The sequence below is a fragment of the Pithys albifrons genome, chromosome 2, assembly GCF_047495875.1.
Source record: "Pithys albifrons albifrons isolate INPA30051 chromosome 2, PitAlb_v1, whole genome shotgun sequence".
Classification (NCBI taxonomy): Eukaryota; Metazoa; Chordata; class Aves; order Passeriformes; family Thamnophilidae; genus Pithys; species Pithys albifrons.
In genome coordinates, this window is record NC_092459.1 from 117828175 (window position 1) to 117850231 (window position 22057).

The 22057-nt window shown below is 55.5% G+C and overlaps 2 protein-coding genes across 2 annotated transcripts; one reads left to right on the plus strand and one right to left on the minus strand.

Annotated features, from left to right (window-relative positions):
- Positions 1 to 2407: 2407 nt before the first annotated feature.
- On the minus strand, positions 2408 to 4639 carry LOC139668488 (vinculin-like). The gene is made up of 5 exons (XM_071548089.1): positions 4583 to 4639; positions 3816 to 4058; positions 3391 to 3563; positions 3009 to 3126; positions 2408 to 2428 (listed from the first exon to the last, which is right to left on the minus strand). The coding sequence occupies exons 2-5, from the start codon at positions 3870 to 3872 to the stop codon at positions 2408 to 2410; spliced, it is 369 nt and encodes a 122-aa protein (XP_071404190.1). The 5' UTR covers positions 3873 to 4058; positions 4583 to 4639.
- A 5615-nt stretch (positions 4640 to 10254) lies between these two features.
- Positions 10255 to 21738, plus strand: NAPB (NSF attachment protein beta). The gene is made up of 11 exons (XM_071547574.1): positions 10255 to 10400; positions 13025 to 13104; positions 13393 to 13509; positions 15948 to 15994; positions 16104 to 16181; positions 16927 to 16982; positions 17198 to 17282; positions 17871 to 17975; positions 18215 to 18283; positions 18489 to 18539; positions 20015 to 21738. The coding sequence occupies exons 1-11, from the start codon at positions 10303 to 10305 to the stop codon at positions 20117 to 20119; spliced, it is 891 nt and encodes a 296-aa protein (XP_071403675.1). The 5' UTR covers positions 10255 to 10302; the 3' UTR covers positions 20120 to 21738.
- Positions 21739 to 22057: the final 319 nt, after the last annotated feature.

A 22057-nucleotide genomic window follows, 5' to 3' on the forward strand; every position in this document is an offset into this window, starting at 1 on the left:
CCTGCCTTTTGGGATGCTTTTTCTCCAGAGGGAATGTACTCATTCTTAGCCAGCTGCCTTTCCAGTAAAAACTCACTGGCTGCTGAGTTGCCACCTGTTTCCCTGCCCTTTGGAGTGTTCCTTTGCATTCAGTCTCTTCTTGATGCACCTTTTCCTCTGCTTTGTTTGCTGGCCAAGTGATGGTCACAGACCTTTTCCTCTTCTTTGTTTATTCACCCAGGTGATGGTTGTGACCTTTTCCTCTTGGTTTGTCTATTGGCCAAGTGACATTTCTACTGGGACAGTCAAGTTTATCCCAAATTCTGAGGTTTTGTTTTCTTGCATGGATGAGCCAAGGGGAGCTGGTGGTTCCTGCGTGGCAAAGGAGACATCTCCAAAGGCAATCACGGTTTCAATTTGCCTTCCTAATTTCCCAGAATATAAACTGCATTAATTTAATGATCTTTTGAGTAGGAAGACTGGATAAGAGGCTCAGAACTCAGTTGTTACTTTGGACTAGTTCATTAGTCCTGCGTAATTAAATCTTCATCTGGTGACAAGTGTGGCTCGTAAAAGTTTTCCTCAAAAAAAACCAAGCCAGCAGGGAAAACTGTGTGGAAATAGGACATGGATACAAAGGCCAGTGAGTCCTCACAGCCTGTTATCTCTGTGTAACTGCTCCTTCCTTCCTTCCTTCTGTCCTTCCTTCTCCTCTAATTCAGCAGGTCCCTGTGGACACTCCCAGCTGCTCTGTGGCTGCTCTGCTCCTCCATCCACCCATGCTCCCTGCTTTATCCATTGCAGATTGCTTTCCAGAACCTCTGCTGTGCTTGCTGCTCTCCCAGGGAACGTGGAGGAAATTTCTTTGGACTGTGCCAGTAACAGAATTCCTGGTCTGGGGAAGGTGCTTGAGAGGCAGGTGGGGACACCAAGGTGGGCTGGAATGGGCTGTGCATCAGCCACTTGTGATCTGCTGTGGTGTTGGATTGTGTATTCCACAGGGAAGGCCCACCCCTGCTGCTTGTGCAGGATTCTGGCATGGATCAGGATTTCCACTGGACACCTGCAGCTCCTGAGCCTGGGAAGGATGGATGTGTGAGCCAGAGATGCAGGAGCAGCCAGAGCCACCAGTCTGGGATCCTCTGGAAGCTCTCAGGTGGGTGATCATCAGGATTGAACATTTTACTCAGGAGGAGAAAATCCTGGGGCTGAAAGGGATTTGGGGAGGAAATCTGCAGGATCAGGGACACAAAATAATGTGCCCTCTGCTGTATCCCTGGATAGTCAAGGAGGAAGGTGTTGGTCTGTGACCTTGTCTGCTCTCTGCCCTGCAGAAAGCCTGAGCATCTCTGGATCATAAAATCCTGGAGTGGTTTTGGGGGAAGGGACCTTCAACTCATCCCATTCCACCCAAGGACATTCCCCCTGGACCAGGTTGCTCCCAGCCCCTTCCACCCTGTCTCAGCACCTGGAGTTTGCTGCCCTGGGGGTAAAACACTCACCAAGACATTTCTGGCCTCCCCACGGAGCCTCTTCCAAGATTTTTCTGCCATGATGGAAACGCTCCAACACTCACCCTTCATATTGCAAATATTCCAACACCATCGGGATGAGAAGCCCCTCTGGTTTTACAGGTGTCTGTCCATAGCTGTGTGTCCTTTCCTAGGGCTGGGATGCTTTGGGATGTTCCTGGTCTGAGGGGATTCTTGTACCAGAGCCATCAGAGCGGGCTCAGCCTTTGCTTCCCGAGTCTTGCGGAGCCCCAGCTCATCCCTGCTGGAATGTAAAGCCTCCCTGGCTCTGTGCCACGACAGATTTTTCCTCCACTGCAGGCAAAAAGCAGCAACTTCTTCTTCTTCAGGGTCAGGTGAGGGTTGTCCCAAACCCTGCTGGACAAAAAGAATTCCTTTAAATATCCCTGTACATCCTAAATGACAGGAAAGTCTGGAAGTGAGCCCATCCATGCAGAGTTTCTATCCCTTAATGCTCAAAATGCTTAAAAATGCTTAAAAAGGTGCTTAACAGGGAGAGAAAAGGGGTGCAGTTTATTGATAAGCAGGGAGATTTCCAAAGGGAAATTTCCAGGTCATAAAGGGCTTTGGAATCTAGACAGTCAAGGATAATTAATTAATCTAGGCTGGGATCAGCAAAGTAAGAAAAAAAGGACAAATAAAGGAAGTTTTAAGTTTGGGGAATTAATTAACACAGGAGGAGCTTTGTCACCCTTGGGGCTGATTACACAGTGAACAGGATTCTAAAAAAACTCTGTTTCCTTCAAAAAAGACAGGCCAATCCCAGAAAAAGTTGTAGGACTGTAGAAGAGTTTGGGACATGGCTGGAAATGCTGCCCAATGAGTCTGGTGGTGGTTGCACTTGTTTTCCAAGTTCTTTCAGCTAAAATCTGCTCCACAGACTGTTCCCAGTGGGATCAGTTGGCCATCGATGGCAGCTGCATGGGAAGCTCTTGGGAGTTTGACTTTTGGGAATAAAGCTGGGACTATTTCCAAAGGTGCTGCTGCTGCTCCCCAGTCCAGAAATTAAAATGGAACTAGAGAAGCTAAAGGTGACTCAAGGAGAATCAATACCTGGGGAAATGCATGGGAGGCTTTGGAAACAAGGCAGGGATGCATAAAAAGACAGGCACAAAGTAAAAACATTCCAGGAGGAATGTTTGCTCCAGCTGGAGTCCTGTGACATCCAGATTCCAGCTCCCAGAGTCAGACTGGTTTGGGAGCTCCCCACAGCCTGGACTCGATGCCAGCAGCCTTTGGCGTTGCCCAGAGAAGCTGTGGCTGCCCCACCTCTGGAAGTGCCCAAGGCCAGGCTGGAAGGGGCTTGGAGCACTCCTTCCCAGCACCCTTTCCCAGCACCCTTTCCCAGCACCCTTTCCCAGCACCCTTTCCCAGCACCCTTTCCCAGCACCCTTTCCCAGCACCCTTTCCCAGCACCCCTTCCCAGCACCCCTTCCCAGCACCCCTTCCCAGCCCCAGCATTCCCTGATCCCGTGGCTGATCCCGGGGATCACTCACAGTGACAGAGGCAGCCTCGGCCGCCCTCAGGACGTGCCGCACGGCGCGCACCAGGCTCTGGGTGTTGCTCAGGAGCAGCTCAGAGGAGGCCCTGCTCTCACCAGTCACTGCTTTCACCCTGCAAAGACATGCCAAGGAATTTTACTGGAAGCACATCAGGCATCCTGACAGTGCCATTACTCCAAACCCACCTCGTGCCATGTGCCATCAGAGCAGGGAAACTTGAGGAGGGGAAGGAACCCTCCAAATTGTGTCTGAACTCTGAGGGCAACTCCCACCTCCCACAGGAACCTCTGGGGACCACCACGCACATCCCTTGGAGAACGGAGCCCACGCTCTTGGGATGGCCTTGGGAGAGGGGATCCCTGAGCTGGCAACTCACCTGGCCACGATGCCGAGCTGGCTGCTGAGGGTGTGGGTGTGCTCACAGGCACGGAGCAGCTCCCTGGAGCATCTCTGGTCCTGGCACTGCTTGGCAAGGATGTGCCCAAATCTGACAACCACCTGCCCGTCGGAAGCAATTTGCCTGGCACAGGCAACAAACTGCTCCTTGCTCTAAAATGGGATAAAAATCAATGGCACTGGGGAAAGAACGAGAAAAAGGCTTTTCCTGCTCCCCTGGGGGAGGGTCCAGGAGGCCCAGAGACATCCAGGGATCAGGAAAGGGTGGGAAGCTAAGCTTACATATAACCAGGAGGAAGGAATTTTGAGTATTTTGCATAGAGCTTGTGCCTCTTTCCAAAGCAAGGGATTTGGGATAGGCTTTGTGATCCTAAGGGAAAAGTGGAGGAGGGGAACGCTGCGTACCGCGATGGGGCCCTTCTTCCTCAGGAACTGAGCCATGTGGAGCAGCCTCATTGCCATGTCCTGGATGACCTGGGACACCTTGCTGGGGCCACCCTGCTGTGTGTCACAGTTTGCTCTCTTGTGCTTTGCAGGGGAGAGGCTGGAAGGGCCATCGTGGTGCTGTCGAGACAGGACTGGAACAGATTCCGGGTCTGGAGTGTGTGGACACAGCGATGCTGAGTGGGCTCCTCCACCTGTGTGTTTCTGAAGCAGATTGAGGTGAGGAAAGGATGTGAGGGACCTGCCCACCCACCTCCCTGCTGGGTCCATTCTACCTCCCCACCAACCCTTCTTCCCAGATCCAAAGCCCCTGGAGCCAGTTCCAAATGGGAACAGCTGTCACGTGAGCTGACAATACACAGTTTCTTCAGAGCACAACTAAAGTTGCTCTGCTGAGGGACTTGGGCTGTGTGCTGAAGGCTTTCCCAGCTCCTGTCATACAGCAGTGTTTGCTGTGGGAGAGGAGTTGCTGATATTCCCAGGGGGAGCTTGTGGGGAGGTGAGGGAATGTGGTACAGCCCCTGCCCCTCTGGAACAGCAGTTTGGGATGGGTTTGCTGATGCCGATCGGATATCCAGGACACCAGGGCTGCCAGCAACCTGAGCTGCCCAGGGTCAGACTGCTGACCTCCAGAGGCCCTGCCAGCATCCCTCACATTCCCGCTTTGTGCTGGGAGCACCAGGAGTGACAGCCCATCACCCTGCAGGAAGGGAAAAGAGCTACTGTACCAGTTCATCCACCTCCCGCGTGGTTCCACTCACTACTCCACTCCTGTGTGGGCAACTTCCCGCTGCCCCAGTGGGCTCTGGGGGTGGGGAGAGCCTGGCTGTGCTGTTGGATTGTCCTGGGAATCCCTGGTCCCACTGTAGGCATTCTGTGATGCGCTGCAGGATCTCTGGGCCGATCCCATGGGTGGCCCGGAGCTGTGTGACGAGGTAGTGGGCCTGGGCCGACCAGTACCAGACCACACTGTCCAGGTGGGGATCCCCCAGGTCCTGGGGGGGATGCCCAGTGTCCAGGTGGGGATCCCCAGTGTCCAGATGGGGATGCTCAGTGTCCAGGTGGGGATTCCCAGAGTTGTGGTGGTGGTGGGGATGCCCGGTGTCCTGGTGGGGATGTCCGGTGTCCAGGTGGGGATGCCCAGTGTCCAGGTGGGGATTCCCAGAGTTGTGGTGGTGGTGGGGATGCCCAGTGTCCAGGTGGGGATGCCCGGTGTCCTGGTGGGGATGTCCGGTGTCCTGATGGGGATGCCCAGTGTCCAGGTGTCTCCGGAGGCTCTGTCGGGCTCTCCCCACGGCCTCCTCCGTGAGCAGCAGGAGGTGCTCTACCATGGAAACCAGGCTGTCCCACGGTGGCAGTTGAGCTCCAGCCTCTGGAGCATCCTGGAGGGTGTTCCTGACCCACTGGACATCAGCCAACAGCCGACTCGCCTTCTCCTCAAAGGCCTCCTTGCTCCTGTCCCTCTCCTCTTGGGAAGGGCCGGACAAGGCTGTTCCAACCACATCTTGGATGACGTGCAGCTGTTCCATGTTGACCCTCTGCAGGTGGAGCAGCAGTGCCTTGGCCCTGAGGGCCACGTCTCTCTGCAGGAGCTCAAAGCGGATGGACAAGCTGGCTGAAGGCAGTGGGGACACCAGAAGGGTGTTGGAGACATCCAGCAGTGCTTCCATGAGCACCTGGATCTCCTCCCGAAGTACCAGGATTTCCCTGGCACCACAGTCTCCAGGGCAGGACAGGTAGGAGAGCCGGGCAGCCTCCTGCAGCCTCAGGGAATTCTCAGCCACAGCAGCCAAGAGGCTCTGCGAGCCAAGCTTGTTCCTCACGGCTCTGCTCAGCTCCCTCAGGAACAGCACATCCCTTCCCAAGAACTGATCCATGCTGTGCAGCAGGACACACATGCCCACAGCCCACCGGACACTCTGCAGCTCCAGGACGGCCTTTTCCATGCCACAGGAGCCCCTGAAGGATTCTGCCTTCTCCAGGAATGCTTTGGTGTTCTGCTGAGCGCGGGAAAACTTGTCCTGGACCTCCAGAAAGCTCTCCCAGACATCAGAGGGAATGGGACTTTCCTTACTGCGGGCTACATTTGCAATGTTTCCTGCCAACTGCACTGCTCCTGCTAACCCCAGCATGGCCTCATCCAAAGCCTGCTTCCCTCTTGGAAAGTCACCTGACAAGATAAAGCCAAGCACCTGCTGGGACAGGCTGTTCCACGAGCCTGCCACGGCTGCCAGGCATGCCTGGGTGTCCCAGATCCTTCCCGAGAGCCCGAGTGCCATGTGGAGCAGCCTGCCTGGAGCACAGAGCTGGCTGGGGATTGCCGTGGCCAGGCTGACAATCCATGGGGTCAGTGCCGCGATGTCCTGGTGCTGTCCCAGCACCTGGAGCTGGTGGGGCTCAGCCATGGGAAGCGCTTCCCGCGCTGCATCCACACAGCTGTGGGAGAGCTCCAGCAAGGCAGAGCCAGCGGCACGGACAGCTCCCATGTCCCGGGCTCGGGATGCTGCCAGGAGAGCCGTGATGGCAGGGTGTGCACCCTCTTTCCATGGAACACCCAGGTGGGAGTTACCTGGTGGGGAAGATGGATGACTTGGGATGTCTCCTTGGAATGCAGCCTGATCCGTACTGGTTTGTATCCCAGTGTGGGATGGGCTGAGCTCTGGCCCCTTGGCCACCTTGGTGCTCCGCACTCGCTCCCGGAGCGGGCTGAGGATATCCGGGTGGTTGGAGCCGTCCAGCCCAGCCTGGACACGGAGAGCAGCATCCATGAGGCAGCTCGCTGCCTGGGAAAAGGCATCCTGGCTTTGGAGGCAGGAGAGCCTCTCTGGACACACTGCCCTCAGCTCCAGGATGGAGCTGGCCAGTTGCTCCACCCACACCAGCAAGCCATTCCTGAAGATGGGATCTGTGGCCTTGTCCACATGCCGGGTGGTGGCTCCAACCACCCAGCGTGCCCAGCTGGTGAGGCGAGCGGCATGCCAGGAGAATCCCTGGTGATCCCGGCATTCCAGTGCCGTGTCACACCATTCCCGGTGCTTGGCCATTTCCTGCACGGACAGCTCCAGGAATTCCTGTGTGCCGACCATCTCCTCGAAGCAGTGCAGGAGGCTGTCAGTGGCTCTGGCCCAGGCCTGGCACAGGGCCTGGAGCTGCTCCATGGCATTCCCACTCCTTTCCAGGAGTAAGGAAGGGAGGCTGCCCAGGAGGCTCCGCAGATGCTCCACCCACTCCCGGATTTCTCTGGCAGTTTGGGCTTTGGTGCACCTGGCCAGGACCAGGTCAGCCGCTTGGAGCATCTGCTGTGCCTGAGCAAAGAGGGCGGCAGTGAGAGGCTGGAGCTTCCTTAAAATTCCCCCTGGTCCCGCTGGAAAACATCCTGAACTGGCAAGGCTGAGGGCACCTTCTACCAGCTGCCTCAGGGGCTCCTTCTCCGCAAAGAATCCCTCCAGGATTTGGCACAGAGTGCCCCTGAGCACTGCACGGTCCAGGTTTTCCAGCTCCTCCCTCATGCTGTGACATTCCTGCTCCAATCCGTGTTTTCTCTGGCTCTGTCCTGGACATCCCTCTGGCTGGCTCACGCAGCTGCAGATGCTGTTCCACAGCTGTAGCAGGACCCAGCAACGTTCCACCAGCTCCAGCTGCAGGTCCCGCCTGGATGAGCCTGCCAGCAGCATTCCATGGACAATGACTGCTTCCACATGGGAGCTGAGCCCGCCCTCGGAGAGGCACAGCGGGTCTGGGTGGGAGAGGAGATCCCGCAGCACGTTCATGTGCTGGGAGAAGATCCCACTCCTGTCCTGTGGTTCCGTGAGCAGGGAGATGAGCTCCCTGATGGTCCTCTCCGTCAGCTGGAAAGCATCATCTCCGGAGAGGTCGGCGTGGTGATCCCTGGAATGTTTAACGGCTCCGTGGAGCAAAGGAACACACCTGTGGAGGAGCTGCAGAGTTTGGGCCAAGCCCTTCCGTGCAGGACCATCTCCGAGTTCCTGGAGGTGCTTGGCTGTGAGGCGGCTCAGCAGGAGCACGGCCTGGGAAAAGGCCTGGAATGCTGCCAGCAGCCCTGGCGTATCCCGGGCATCCCGCAGCACACACAGGCACTCCAGGAGCCGGGTGGCAGCCCGTGTTATTCGCCTCATCCCTGCGGCATCTTCCAGCTGAAGGATCTAGCCAGGGAACAAGGCAGAAAATCCAGTCAGGAATTCCCATCCCAGTTTCATCCTGGAGTGGGGAGAAGGTGTGGTTTGCTCCATGGATCTGCTGGAGCTTCCGCAACTCGTGTCCCTTCCCACATTCCCACGCACCTTTGCTGTCTCCGTGAGGACCCTCTTTGCAGCCACTGCCAGGTGCTCCCGGATCTGAGGGCTCTCCGGATGGTCCTGGAGCTGGAGCGCTGCCAGCAGCACATCCCTCCCGGCCTGGAGTAGGGATTTGGCCACAGGATGCATCTCCTCCATGGTCACCTCCTCGCTGGATTCCTGGGCCAGCCTGGAATGGCAGGGATGGGCTCAGCGCTCCGGTGGATGGGAACTGTTATCCCAAGCATTGCCGGTGCCGTGGAGCTGAACTGGTATCCATGGGAGCTGCCTTTGGAAGATGTGCTGTCTGCAGGGTCTGTGGATTTGGGCTCTGGATTTGCCAAAGCATTCCATAAATCCACAGAACTGTATAATCCTTTGGGATGTCTTTATCTCAAACATGGTTTGCTGAGGTGTTGCTTTGCCGTGTCCCTTCCAAACACATATCCCAGCTTTGTCCCAGCTTTTCCTTCCCAATTCTATTCCCCACTCCCAATCCCACCTCTCCCGGAGGGTGTAGGCTCCCTGCCAGCTTTTCCAGCCCCCAGATCCACCTGGAGACTCCCATCCAGCCGAGCTTCCCATCCCGCTCACCTTCCTGCGACAACAGCCAGTTCTTCCATGGCTTTGGCCAATTTTTCCGCCTTCTCCCCTAGACTGGGAAAGGCCTCACAAATCCCATCTTCCTGTTCCAGGGCGAGGAGGAGGCGGCAGAGCTCCACAGCCATGGGGCAGAGGATTCCCTGGATAGCTTTGTTCTCTGCTGGGAGCCCGAGCGCAGAGAGAGAAAAAGGATCCATGTTGTCCTGCCTGGAAATGCGAAATTAAATGGATTATTTGGGATCTGGTGTGGAACAGGTACTGGTTTTGTCAGCGAGCTTGGATGTGGATGGAGGCTCCTGGCTTGGAAAAGGCTCCTGGCTTGGGAAGGCTTCTGGCTTGGGAAAGGATCCTGACTTGGGAAAGGCTCCTGGCTTGGAAAAGGCTCCTGGTTTGGGAAGACTTCTGGCTTGGAAAAGGCTCATGGATTAGGAAAGGCTCCTGGTTTGGGGAAGGCTCATGGATTAGGAAAGGCTCCTCATTTGGGAAATGTTCCTGGCTTGGGAAAGCTCTTGGCTTGGAAAAGGCTCTTGGCTTGGGAAAGGCTCATGGATTAGGAAAGGCTCCTGGTTTGAGAAGGCTCCTGGTTTGGGAAAGGTTCATGGATTAGGAAAGGCTTTAGTTTCTCCCAGCCCCAAACCAGGGTCAGTCACCTGCATTTCCTGGGAAGTGGAGCCGAGATTACCTTTCGCAGAGGGATCGCCGGCTGTTCCCTGCCCAGCGCCGCTCCCGGTGTTCCCGGAGCGGGACGTTCCCGGTGTTCCCGGAGCGGGACGTTCCCGGTGTTCCCGGAGCGGGACGTTCCCGGTGTTCCCGGAGCGGGACATTCCCGTGGGAGCGGCCACCGGGACGCGGCAGTGTCGCCATGGAGATGGTGGTCGCGGGGTAGTGTCGTCATCGCGGCGCGCCGGGCGCGGGGCACGCCGGGAATTGTAGTCCTGATGAGTGTTCAGGGATGTGGAATTCCCTCATCCAGGGAGGAATCGGGCAGGAATGTTGCAGTTCCCCCGCATAGGGGCACTGCTGAACAACCCCCTGTGCTCAGGTAACGGGGGCAGGACACAGGTGCGAGCGAGAATTGTTTTCTGCCCTTTCTCCTGCTTTTTTTCCTTAATGCGGGATATTCCCAGGAAAGCAAAGGGCAGCCTTCCTTCCTGGAGCCTGAGCAATCCTGCGTCACAGGTGAGCTGCTTCCCTGCAAACCTGGCGAGTGGCACAAGTCAAAGCAGCGTCAGAGCCGCAGGAAGGCAGATCCAGGATCGGGATTGAGTGACCCGGATCCAGCCCCGGCCCCGTGCGCTGATCCCGCTCCCTTTCCCGGGGGGTTGGACACTGAGAGCTCCTGAAGGAATCCACCTTTGGGTCCCGCGGGAGCGGCCGATCGCTCCCAGGTGGGCGCGCAGCCGGGATCCATCCCGGGATCCATCCCGGGCATCCATCATCCCGCATCCCGCGCGCGCCCCGCCCCGCGCACGCGCCCGCCGCGCTCCCGGTGCCGCGGAGGAGGAGGAGGAGGAGGAGGAGGAGGAGGAGGAGGAAGAGCATCAGGAGCGATGGACAGCGCGGGGAAGGAGCGGGAGGCCGTGCAGCTCATGGCGGAGGCCGAGAAGCGAGTGAAGGGCTCGCACTCCTTCCTCAGGGGGCTCTTCGGGTGAGGCCGCGGGGCGAGGGGCGGGCAGGGCCGGTCCTGCATCCCCCGCTCCTCATCCCTGCATCCCCCCTTCTTCTGGCTCCTGCATCCCTTCCTCGCCATCCCTGCATCCCCCGCTCCTCATCCGTGCATCCCCCCTTCTCCCGGCTCCTGCATCCCTTCCTCGCCATCCCTGCATCCCCCCTTCTCCCGGCTCCTGCATCCCCCGCTCCTCATCCGTGCATCCCCCCTTCTCCCAGCTCCTGCATCCCTCCCTCGCCATTCCTGCATCCCTCCTTCCGGCCTCTGCATCCTCTCGCCTCCTGGCTCCTGCGTCCTCCGCTCCTCATTCCTTCATCCCCTCTTCTCCCGGTTCCTGCATCCGCCGCTCGCCATTCCTGCATCCCTCCTTATTCTGGTTCCTGTATCCCTCCCTCCCGGCTCCTGCATCCGTCCTTCTCCCGATTACTGCACCCCCCCAACTCCTGCAGCCTCCCCTCTCCAGCTCCTGCCCCCCTTCCCATCTTCTGCCCACCCCATCTCCTGTATCCCGCCTTCCCAGCTTCTCTATCCCCACTTTTCCCATCTCCTGGATCTAACCCCCTTCCTGGCTTCTGTAGAACCTGTTTTTCCCACGTCCTGTATCCCCTCCCGGCTCCTGTATCCCTCCCTTCCCATCTCCTGTCCCCCACTCCATTTCCTGTATCCCACCTTCTCCATGTGCTCTATCCCACTGTCCCCATGTCCTGCCTCCCGTTCCCATGTCCTGCCTCCCATCCCCAGCTCCTTCCTCCCATTCCCAGCTCATGCCTTCCATTTCCAGCTCCTGTATTCCCTATTCCCCAGTTCCTGCCCCTGCCTTCCCATCTCTTGCACCATCTCCGAGCCCCTGGACCCCTGTACCATCTCCCTCCCTCCCATCTCCTCACCCCCCTTTCCCATCTCCTCCATCCCCCCTTTCCCATCTCCTCCATCCCCCCTTTCCCATCTCCTCCATCCCCCCTTTCCCATCTCCTCCATCCCCCCTTTCCCATCTCCTCCATCCCCCCTTTCCCATCTCCTCCATCCCCCCTTTCCCATCTCCTCCATCCCCCCTTTCCCATCTCCTCCATCCCCCTTTTCCCAATCCCTGCTCCCCACAGTGTGGGTGGGGGTGTCCCTTACCCCTGGCAGGGCAGGGCTCAGCTCCACCAGCTCCTTATCCCTCTCCAGTGCCTCCATCCCACTCCAGTCCCTCGGGAGCAGCCCCTCTGTCCATGCACACAGGGCTGTGCCCCCTGCAGCTCCTGTCCCTCATCCCCGTGTCCAGCTCTGTGCCCATCCCAGCTTTATCCCGGGGGGATCCCGGCCCCATCACCGGGATTCACCCTGGCAGGGCCGGGCTCTCCCAAACTCCCGGCTGGCAGCGGCACAGCAGGATCTGCTCCGGCTGCTGCGGCCGGAGAAAATGGCAGAGCTGCCTTTTCCCTGGGCTTTGCTGCTCCTGCTGCTGTTCCTGACAGCAGCCTGGCTTTAACCACCTTGGATTTTAGGGAAAAAGCATTCCTGGAGTGATGCTCCATGAAAGCCTGGATGTTTCCATCCATCGGCCTGGAAAAATCAGCGTCCGCAGCCCCGAAACCACAAGTTTTAAATAGAAATTCCTGCCCGGCCTCGGGCAGATTAATCAGCCAGGGCCTGCTCCAGGGGCATAATCCGGGCGGCAAATTCCTGAAAATCCTTGGAGCGAACCGGCACGGATTTCGAGAGGGGAATTTTTAATTTCCATGGCTAAAAATAGAGGCAGGAAAAATTAAACAGGGAGAAAAGGTGGTGGGGGTGACTCGGCTTTTGGCATCTTCCCAGGAAATGGGGTGTCCAGGCCTCCTGGTGTCCAGGCAAACACCTTCTCCACACCCAGGCTCTTCCTGGGATTGCTCCATTGCCTGGCACAAGTGTTTTTATTCCTTTATTTTTATTTTTTTGGCGATTAAAAGGCTCAGGTTTGGAGGCCTTGCTGGCTGTGGCGTTTCCTGGCACCACCTCCCTTGGCTTTGGCTCATTCCAGAGGCAGCTTTCAAGGGCAAGGAGGGATCCAAAAATCCCGCCTGAGCTTTGAAATGCACCGTGGTCGTGGTCGGCTGCCAGGGAGAGGGAGGGAGGGGAAAAAAGAGGCCAGAATTCCCAAGGGATGGCAGAAAAGGGAATAATCCATGTTGAGAGCTGGGGCACGAAGGGATTTTAGAACCGTGGTGGATTTGGCACTTGGGTTTTGGTGGCTTTGGAATGTTGGACTTGATATGCTCAGAGGGATTTCCAGCCTTAAGGATTCTGGGATTGTTCCCTGGGAGCAGAGCCCAATTCCCACCTGGCTCCACCCTCCTGTCCAGGAGTTTTGGGAGTGAGAAGGTCCCCCCTGAGTTTCCTTTTCTACAGGATTCCATGACAAAATCTGCATTTCCTTAAAAAAAAATACTGACCTTCTCTAGCATCTTGGAATTTCGGGAGAGACCCCAAGTCCATCATTCCCCTCCCAGCAGCACATTCCGACATGCTGGATCGGCCTCCCTGAGCCTGGAGGGGCCCAATCTCCCAATCCCAATTTTGGCTCCGGGGCTGTTGTTCCTTCCCGGCCTGACCTCAGGGATATTCCTGCTGAATTCCAGGGGCAACACCCGTGTGGAGGAGGCCTGTGAGATGTACACCAGGGCTGCCAACATGTTCAAGATCGCCAAAAACTGGAGTGGTGAGTCCATCCCTGTGTTGGGGGGGGTCACTGATCCCGGGATGACCCACAGCATCTTCCTGGGAGCTATCCCAGGCTGTTTCCATGGGGAATGGGCTCTGTGTCCATGCAATGCCTATGTCCTTGTATTTAATTAGTGGGAGGGTGGGCATCCTGAAGGGTCTCCAGTGAGTTTTAAGCTGGTAATCCTGCTGGGAAGCCCCACATTCCCAGAACTCCCAGGGGTCCTGGAAGTGGCACAATCCCGCTCATTCCAGGGGTTCATGGAATCTTGTCCCTTCTCTCCAGCGGCAGGAAATGCCTTCTGCCAGGCAGCCAAGCTGCACATGCAGCTCCAGAGCAAGCACGACTCTGCCACCAGCTTCGTGGATGCCGGGAATGCCTACAAAAAAGCGGATCCGCAAGGTAAGGAGCGGATTCCGGGAGCTGGAGCTGGGATTGTTCCCAGCCAGGCGCTCCATGGCAGTGGAAGTGCCCTTCTGCTTCTCTGGAAGAGGCCTTGGGATGAATCAGGAGCATCCTGGCATCTTCTCTTGGTTGTGGCAAAGCTTTGCTGGGATTTGGGATGTTCTGGGATTTGGGATTTGGTTGGGAAGTGCAGCCCCTTGGAATCTTCCATCCTGGTTTAACTTGACTTGAGGGAAACAGTGGCTTCTTGGAATGCTTCAGGCAGGGATCCCAGTGGGATCCTTGTCCTGTTCCTGGGGCTTTCCCTGCTCCTGACCTTTGATGGGATGAAAATAAAGGATCTGGAATTCTTTAAACCTGGTTGCAAAGAGCAGGGTTGTGCTTTTGGGAAAGGCTCTGATTCCCCTTTCCCTAACTCAGGGTCTGGAAGCAAATCCCCCACCTCCCCACCAGCATTATCCCTGTTTTCCTCTGCTGGGGACTGACAGAACAAACTCAGGGCAGATAAAACCCTTTTATAGCAGCAAAACTCCTGAATTCCCTTGGAAAGGGCAGCCCCAGGATTGGAACTTTGGACAACCCCAGGACCCAGATCATTGGCAGCTGCCTCATCCCAGGGTTTGACTGTTCCCTTTGGGAATTGCTGGGTGACACAGCTGTGGGTTTAGGGGTGACAACATGAGGTGTGTCAGGTTTTCAGGGGATTATACACAGAGCAGGTCCAGACAACAAAGAGAAATTACAGAACAGAGAAGTTCAACATGAACCTTCAGTGGGCAATCCTGAGGTAGGATGGCTTGTACATCAGGCTGATCTTTAGCAGGATAGATTGATAGGCAGATAATAAATAAAGATTTAGTGAAAAGTTCTTAAAACCAGCAAAATTTGAAAGGGAGGATTGTTTTCTGACTGTAGAATTCCACAATTTTCTATGTTGAAACTTTCAGTAGAATAACTGTAGTCAGGCCTGTATTTATAGATTTTTAATGGATTATTCATCATTATGTAATTGACCTTTCTTCCAAAATATGTACCAACAAAATGCTTGATTGTTTTTGTTGTACTTTTATCCCAAAGACTTAAAATTTCATGAGCTATCGGACATTATTTTGTTCCATTTACTGAAAAGCTTGAGTTTTTACAGGAATCCTTATTTTAACCCACAGAGTTAAAGTCTTCAAGGCTCTGTGCTTCTGATTGTCATGTGTTTGGGATACAGGAAAAAAGTCAGTTTGTGTAGAGCATCCCCAGTAGATATTCCTGGGAGAGGCCAGGGGGTGTGTGCTATTCCAGGTGCTCGAGATGCTCCAGGTGCTTGGGATGCTCCGGGTGCTCCAGGCACTCTGGGTGCTCAGGACTGTTCTGGGTGCTCAGGATGCTCTGGGTGCTTGGGATGCTCCGGGTGCTCCAGGCACTCCGGGTGCTCGGGACTGTTCTGGGTGCTCAGGATGCTCTGGGTGCTCGGGATGCTCTGGGTGCTTGGGACTATTCTGGGTGCTCGGGATGCTCTGGGTGCTTGGGACTATTCTGGGTGCTTGGGATGCTCCAGGTTGTTCTGGGTGCTCAGGATGCTACGGGTACTCTGGATGCTCCGGATGCTTGAGATGCTGTAGGTGCTCCAAGTGCTTGAGCTGCTCCGGGTGCTCAGGATGCTCCGGGTACTCGGGTTGCCCTGGATGCTGTGGATGCCCCGGATGCTCAGGATGCTCCGGGTGCTCGGGATGCTCTGGGTGTTTGGGATGCTCCTGGTGCTTGAGATGCTCCAGATGCTCTGGATGCTCGGGATGCTCTGGGTGCTTGGGATGCCCTGGATGCTCTGGGTGCTCCAGGTGCTCTGGATGCTCCGGGTGCTCTGGGTGCTCCGGATGCTCCGGGTGCTCTGGGTACTCGGGATGCCCTGGATGCTCTGGGCGCTCCAGGTACTCGGGATGCTCTGGATGCTCCGGGTGCTCTGGGTACTCTGGATGCCCTGGATGCTCTGGGCGCTCCAGGTGCTCTGGATGCTCCGGGTACTCTGGATGCCCTGGATGCTCCGGGTGCTCGGGATGCCCTGGATGCTCCGGGTGCTCGGGATGCCCTGGATGCTCCGGGTGCTTGGGATGCTCTGGGTGCTCCGGGTGCTCAGGATGCCCCGGATGCTCCGGGTACTCTGGATGCTCCAGGTACTCTGGATGCTCCGGGTACTCAGGATGCCCTGGATGCCCCGGATGCTCCGGGTACTCAGGATGCCCTGGATGCCCCGGATGCTCCGGGTGCTCAGGATGCCCTGGATGCTCCGGGTACTCTGGATGCTCCGGGTGCTCAGGATGCCCTGGATGCCCCGGATGCTCCGGGTACTCAGGATGCCCTGGATGCCCCGGATGCTCCGGGTGCTCAGGATGCCCCAGATGCCCCGGGCGCCGCTGACACTGCTGTCTCTCCGCACACGCTGCCAGAGGCCATCAACTGCTTAAACGCAGCCATCGATATCTACACCGACATGGTAAGGGAACCCCCGGAGCGCCGCGTGGGGCCGGCCGGGAATCCCGGATCGCTGCCCCCTTCCCTCCCTCCCTTCCTTCCCTTCCCATCCCATCCCTTCCCTTCCCTAGGGACGCTTCACCATTGCCGCCAAGCACCACATCACCATCGCTGAGATCTACGAGGCCGAGCTGGTCGACATCGAGAAGGTGAGGACGGTGTTGGTGTCACTGGAGGGTGGGGAGGCTCCAGCACAGTTTTCCTGAATAATTTGTGGATTCCCATCCCTGGGAGTGTCCAAGGCCAAGTTGGACAGGGCTTGGAGCAACCTGGGCTGGTGGGAGGTGTCCCTGCCCACAGCAGGGGGTGGGACTGGATCACCTTTAAGGCCCTTCCAACCCAAACCATTCCATGATTTCCTCGCACTGAGCTCGGCACAGCCAATTAATTCCCAGCATCCAGGACCACAGTTTCTTGTGTAGGTGCAATCCAGCCATGACTTGGAGTCAGTGCTTTTCCCAGCACAGGGGCTTTCATGGAGCAATCCCGAGGCTCTCCCGTGTCCCTGTGCCGAGTGGCGCTGGCAGAATGCTCCGGTGGGAATGCTGGACTGAGTCAGTGTTCCCCACTTTGGGAATGTCGTGGGGCAGTTCTATGGCTATTTCTGTCCCTTTTAGTTTGCAGTGGAGCACTGACTCCCTCTTTTCCCTTCCCAAGCTCCCTGAGCAGGAATCTCACTGTGGATCTCCTGCTGGAAGTTTGCAGGATAAAAATCGATGGGATTTAGGTGTTATTTTGTAGGGAATGCTTTGCTTCCTTGTCTCCACTCCACTGGATCCCATCTCTCTCCATGGATACTGTGGGTGCTGCCACTCCAGGGAGGCTGTTCCCTGGGGTGATTCATCCCAGGATTATTGATCCCAGGATTACTGATCCCAGTGTTTCTGCCCCCAGGCCATTGCACACTATGAACAGGCTGCGGATTATTACAAAGGAGAGGAATCCAACAGGCAAGTGCTCGGGATCAGCGGGAAGGGCTGGAGTAGGGATCCATCCCAGACATCCTGGAACCAAAATGCTTTTACCTGGGGCTGTTACAACGAGAATTCCTCAAAATCCCAGCTCTTGGTTCTCCATGGAGGGGTCGAGGCGGTGCTGGGAGGTGCCAGGGTGGGCTGGTGCATTCCTGGGATCCAGGGGCTGATTTTGGGGATGTGGATTGCAGCTCAGCCAACAAGTGTCTGCTGAAGGTGGCCGCCTACGCCGCACAGCTGGAGCAGTACCAGAAGGCCATCGAGATCTACGAGCAGGTGAGGGAGGAGCAGCTGCTTCATCCCAGGGGAAAAATCCTCTCCCAAAGCAGGGTTGGGATGGCAAAGTTGCCAAGGCCTAAAATCATGGAATTGTTCAGGCTGGGAAAGCCCTCTGAGATCAGAGTCCAGTTGTCCCCAAGTGCCACATCCACCATTTTTGCTGTTGGATCCAGCAAAAGACTGGGAGGAGGCTGTCAGAAATTCCACCTTGGACTGTATTTACAACTCCATTTGGCAGGAAATTCCCCCTCCAAATTTATCCACTCTGCCTTTGTGTTGGACATTTACCTGGGAACACCCACAGTGCTGCTTTTGTGCTTCCAGAGCATTAACACTGGAGCAGGTTTTTCCCAAATGGAGTTGTTCCCTCCTTTCCTCAGCAGCCAGGAGCCATTCCCCAGCCTGGTGGGATCTGACTTCCCTTGGGATGAGTTAAAAACCTGCCCAATTCCCAACAGCCACTGGCATTTTTTTTCCATGTGTTTTATTTGCAGCCCTGTGGATCCAGGTGGAATTTTAAGCAGCTGCTCTGGTTTTAATCCAGGCTTTCCTTTGCTGACCCTTTTTCCATGGCTTTTTGTCCAGGTGGGAACAAACACAATGGATAACCCTCTGCTCAAGTACAGCGCCAAGGAATATTTCTTCAAAGCTGCCCTTTGCCACTTTATTGTGGATGAGCTCAATGCCAAGGTCAGTTATCCCAGAATTCCTGATCCCTCCAGCCTTGGCTGGCTGGGAGAAGGTCAGTGGGCTCCCAGCTGTTATCCCAAAATCCCTGATCCCTCCTCCTCAGGGATTTGTGTGGCTGTCCCACGGGTGGAATCAAGACACACCACAGTGTCCCACTGGAATTCTGGTGGATACTTGGAAGGTAAATCCTGATAAGCCCCCCAGGAATTGTGTCTCAAGGGTTCTCTTCTCTCTTCCAGCTTGCGCTGGAGAAATATGAGGAAATGTTCCCAGCATTCACAGATTCCCGGGAATGCAAACTATTGAAAGTGAGTAAACCAGGATACTCTTCCCCTTTTCCATGGCTTCCATCACTTATCCCAGTATTTTAGAGGATTATCAGCCTCACATTGCCCCGGGTTTGGCCCAGATCCACGTGGTTTCCATGGGACATCCCTGTTCCCTGGGATGAGATGCTGGAGTGGGAACATGCCCTGACAGAGTATTTCCTGATTTTTCCTGGTGTTTTCCTAGAAACTGCTGGAAGCCCATGAGGAGCAGAACAGCGAGGCTTACACTGAGGCAGTAAGTGGGAATGGATTCCCTTGGGAATGGGGGCTTCTCCCTCCCTGCCCTCTTCTCTGGGATGTGTGTCCTGTTCAAGGTCAGGGGGCCTGTGGAGAGGGGCTGGGAGTGGAGCTGCTCCAGCAAGGCCCCAGTTTCCTACCTCAGAATTCCCAGTTTTTTATGGACACTCAAGTGAAGATCCCTCCTGGGTTTGCTTCAGCTCCACTGGTGTTTGATGGGGCTCCAAGTGCTCTGGGTGGCTTTGGAGAGACTTTTCCCTGTGTCTTTTCCCTTTTTTCCCTTCTCTTCCCATTTTTTTCTTCTCCTTTTTTCCCCTTTTCTCCTTTTTCTCCCTTTCCTCTTTTTTCTGTTTTCCTCTCCTTTTTTCCCTTCCCTCCTTTCCCCCTCTTTTTAGTTCCCCTTCCCCTTTTCCCCTTTAGTTCACTCTTTTTTTCATCCCTTTATTTCCTCATTTCCACCCTTGCTCTTTTTCTCCCCCTTTCCTCTTTTTTCTCCTCCCTTTCCTTCCATTTTTTCCACCAATTCTCCCTCCATGTTCTCTTTATTCTCCCTTTCCCTTTTTTCACACGTTTTCCCTGCCCTTCCTCTCCTTTCCCCTTTTTTCACCCCCATATTTCACTCCCTTTATTTCCCCCCCTTATTTCCCTTTTTTCCTCCTTTCTTTCACCCTTCCCCTTTTTTCCCTTCTTTTTTCTGTTTCTTCCACCCTTTTTGCCCCCATTTTCCTTTTTATTCTCCCCCCTTTCCCCTGCCATTTTTTCCCCACCTTTTTTTCCCCTTTCTCCTTTTTCTCCCTTTCTTTTCTCCCTTTTTTTCCTCCTCCCCTTATTTTCACTCCATTCCCCTCCCTTTTCCCCTAATTTAGTTTCAGCCCTATTTCCCCTTCCCTTTTCCCCCACCTTTTTTCTCTGCTTTTTCCTTTTCCCCATTTTTTCCACCTTTTTCACCCCTTATTCCCTCTCTTTATTCTACTCCTTTCCCTTTTCCCCGTGGCCTTTTCTACCCTTTTTCCCCCTTTACGTCACTCCCTTATTTCCTCCCTCCCCTTTTTTCCTGCTGTTTTTTCCCTATCCCCACCTTTGTCCTCCCCTTCCCCATTATCCCCCCCCCCCATTATTTTTCTCTCATTTCCCCCCACCTTATTTTCCCCTGCTTTTTTCCTTTTTCTTCTAGTTTTCCTTTTGTGCCCCACATTTATTTTCCCTCCCCATATTTCCCCCTTTCCCTTTTTTCCCATTTTTTCCCCACCCTTTTTGCCCCCCTTATTTTTCCCTCATTTGTCCCACCTTTTTTCCCCATTATTTCTCCCACCTTATTTCCCCCCTTATTTTCCCCATCCCTCCCCTTTTTAGCACTTTCCCCCCTGGTTTTCCACCCGTTTTTTGTATCCCTTTCCAGCCTCTTGTCCAGCCGCTTTTCCAGCCTCCCCGGCGGGCTGTGCCGCGCGGCTGATCCCGTTTTCCCGGCTCCAGGTGAAGGAGTTCGACTCCATCTCCCGGCTGGACCAGTGGCTGACCACGATGCTGCTGCGCATCAAGAAAACCATCCAGGGCGAAGGGGACGGGGACCTCAAGTGACGCCGCGGGCGCTGCCGAGGACTGTTCTGGGATCCCTGGCCCGCTCCCTTCGCTTCCCTCCGTCGCTTCCCACTCCCAGCGCTCCGTGTGTTCCTTTAGCTCCGCTCCCCGTGGTGATGCCGGGCGGCGCCTCCGAGGCAGGAGCGGCCCCTCTGGGCGGAATTCCTGCTCGGCTCTGCTCCTGCCCCATCCCGGCTCCTGCACTAGCAGCTCCCGGTTTTCCTGCCCTTCTCCCGATTCCAGCATGTACAGCACAAGTAACGCTTCCGACCCGTTGTGTTGTTCCCGTTTCCCGGTTCTCGGGGGCCCTCTGTCGGATACACTTGGATTTGGGGTTCTTTAAGCAATTTTTCCCGGTGCCAGTGAGAGGCTTTGGGATTTGGGAACATCCTGCACACTCCCCACACGCTGCCCTAGTGCCGAAGGCATTCCAGGCTTGGGAACGGGAGCACCGGGATCAGGGTTGGCTCTCACGGAGCCCCAGGTCATGGTTGGCTGGTATCCCAGTATCCAATATAAGGCTCCCCTTGGATGGATTTTCCACTTTATTTCGTGGTGTATCCCATCCCTCCACCCCCAGGATAACCCCACATGAGTAATAATCTATTTTTCTACCTTTCCCTCCGTGTGTGCTGGGAACAATCCCTTAGTTCCAGCCCCCCAAAGGTGTTGGCTGAGAGTTGACATCCCAAGGGAACTCTCTTGGAATTTGGGTGCCAGGTGAGCAAAGTTTGCTTTGAAAAGGTAGAGATACATTGAAAAATTCCTGCTGGAATTTCCAGGTGTGTTTTAAACTGTGTGGGGAATGAGAGGATTGAGCTGCCTCTTTTTTTCATGGATATATTGGGGTCTGTGCAATTTGTGTTCTGTTCAAAGAGTGAAACTGTCATTAATTAAGGGCTGTTTTGGTGGGTCCAGGCAGCACCAGCCCCTCGTTTCTCTGGAAAAAGTGAGAATCTGGGGGTTCTGCACTTCAGTTTGGTTGGAATTTTGGTGTTGGGATAGAGCAGGGCTTGGTCTGGTGGGCATTGCTGTAGGAGGGGGCACTTGGTCTCTACCATGAGCTTCTGAAAACCAAAAAACCTGATCCATGCCAAATTATTACTGTTTTGGTGTTTTCCTGCCCTTCCTGATCCCGTATTTTCCATAGGCTGTTGTGTGATCCCAAGGGGATGGAAAAGCCCGGGCTTAGAGGCTGGGAGGGCAGCAGTTGATTTACTCCCACCCTTAGCGAGGGCTTTGTTTGTCCAGCCCTTTGGGGGCCGGGATTAGGGGCAGCACAGCCTGGGAGGCTCCACTTTCCCCAGTGTTTATTTAGGCCTTGTTTTGTTCCCTTTCCCTGCTCAGTGTTAAGCACAGGGGCTGCAGGAGGCAGGTGGAGCAGAAGGGCTGTCACTCCCACTCCCTACACCCGTTAGTTGTGTGTGAGTAGGACCCAGCATGTCCTCCGGTGTATCCATGGTGAACTGTGACGGTCTCCAGGTGACAATCCGCCACCACTCCGCTGTATCCCCCCCACCTCCATCACTCTCTACTTGGAAAACTAATTAATGAAATGGCCTTAGCAGGAATATCATGTTTTGTGTAACTCTGTACATGAATAAAGTGAAAATCATGGATGTAAGGAGGGAGAAGTGGTTTTTTCTGGGAAAGACAAAAGGCCTGGTGTGAGGGTGAAGGTGAGTAGGTGAAGTGCTTCCTTCGGTTCCTGTTTGGAATCACGGACTGTTTGGGTGGGAAGGGACCTTAAATCCCACCCAGTGCCACCCCTGCCACGGGCAGGGACACCTCCCACTATCCCAGGTTGCTCCAAGCCCTGTCCAACCTGGCCTGGGACACTCCCAGGGCTGGGGCAGCCACAGCTTCCCTGGGCACCTGTGCCAGGGCCTGCCCACCCCCCCAGGCTTCTTCCCCTTTTTTAGTTTGAAGCCATTCCCT

What these genes read in the sequence shown, in the direction of transcription:
- LOC139668488 (XM_071548089.1), bottom strand. Translation starts at nt 3,872, where the DNA reads ATGGCAATGAGGCTGCTCCACATGGCTCAGTTCCTGAGGAAGAAGGGC. An exon ending in GGAAGAAGGGCCCCATCGCG is followed by an intron (nt 3,564 to 3,815) that starts GTACGCAGCGTT and finishes ATCCCATTTTAG; the next exon opens with AGCAAGGAGCAGTTTGTTGC. An exon ending in CAGCTCGGCATCGTGGCCAG is followed by an intron (nt 3,127 to 3,390) that starts GTGAGTTGCCAG and finishes ATGTCTTTGCAG; the next exon opens with GGTGAAAGCAGTGACTGGTG.
- NAPB (XM_071547574.1), top strand. Translation starts at nt 10,303, where the DNA reads ATGGACAGCGCGGGGAAGGAGCGGGAGGCCGTGCAGCTCATGGCGGAG. An exon ending in TTCCTCAGGGGGCTCTTCGG is followed by an intron (nt 10,401 to 13,024) that starts GTGAGGCCGCGG and finishes GCTGAATTCCAG; the next exon opens with GGGCAACACCCGTGTGGAGG. An exon ending in AGCTGGTCGACATCGAGAAG is followed by an intron (nt 16,182 to 16,926) that starts GTGAGGACGGTG and finishes TTCTGCCCCCAG; the next exon opens with GCCATTGCACACTATGAACA.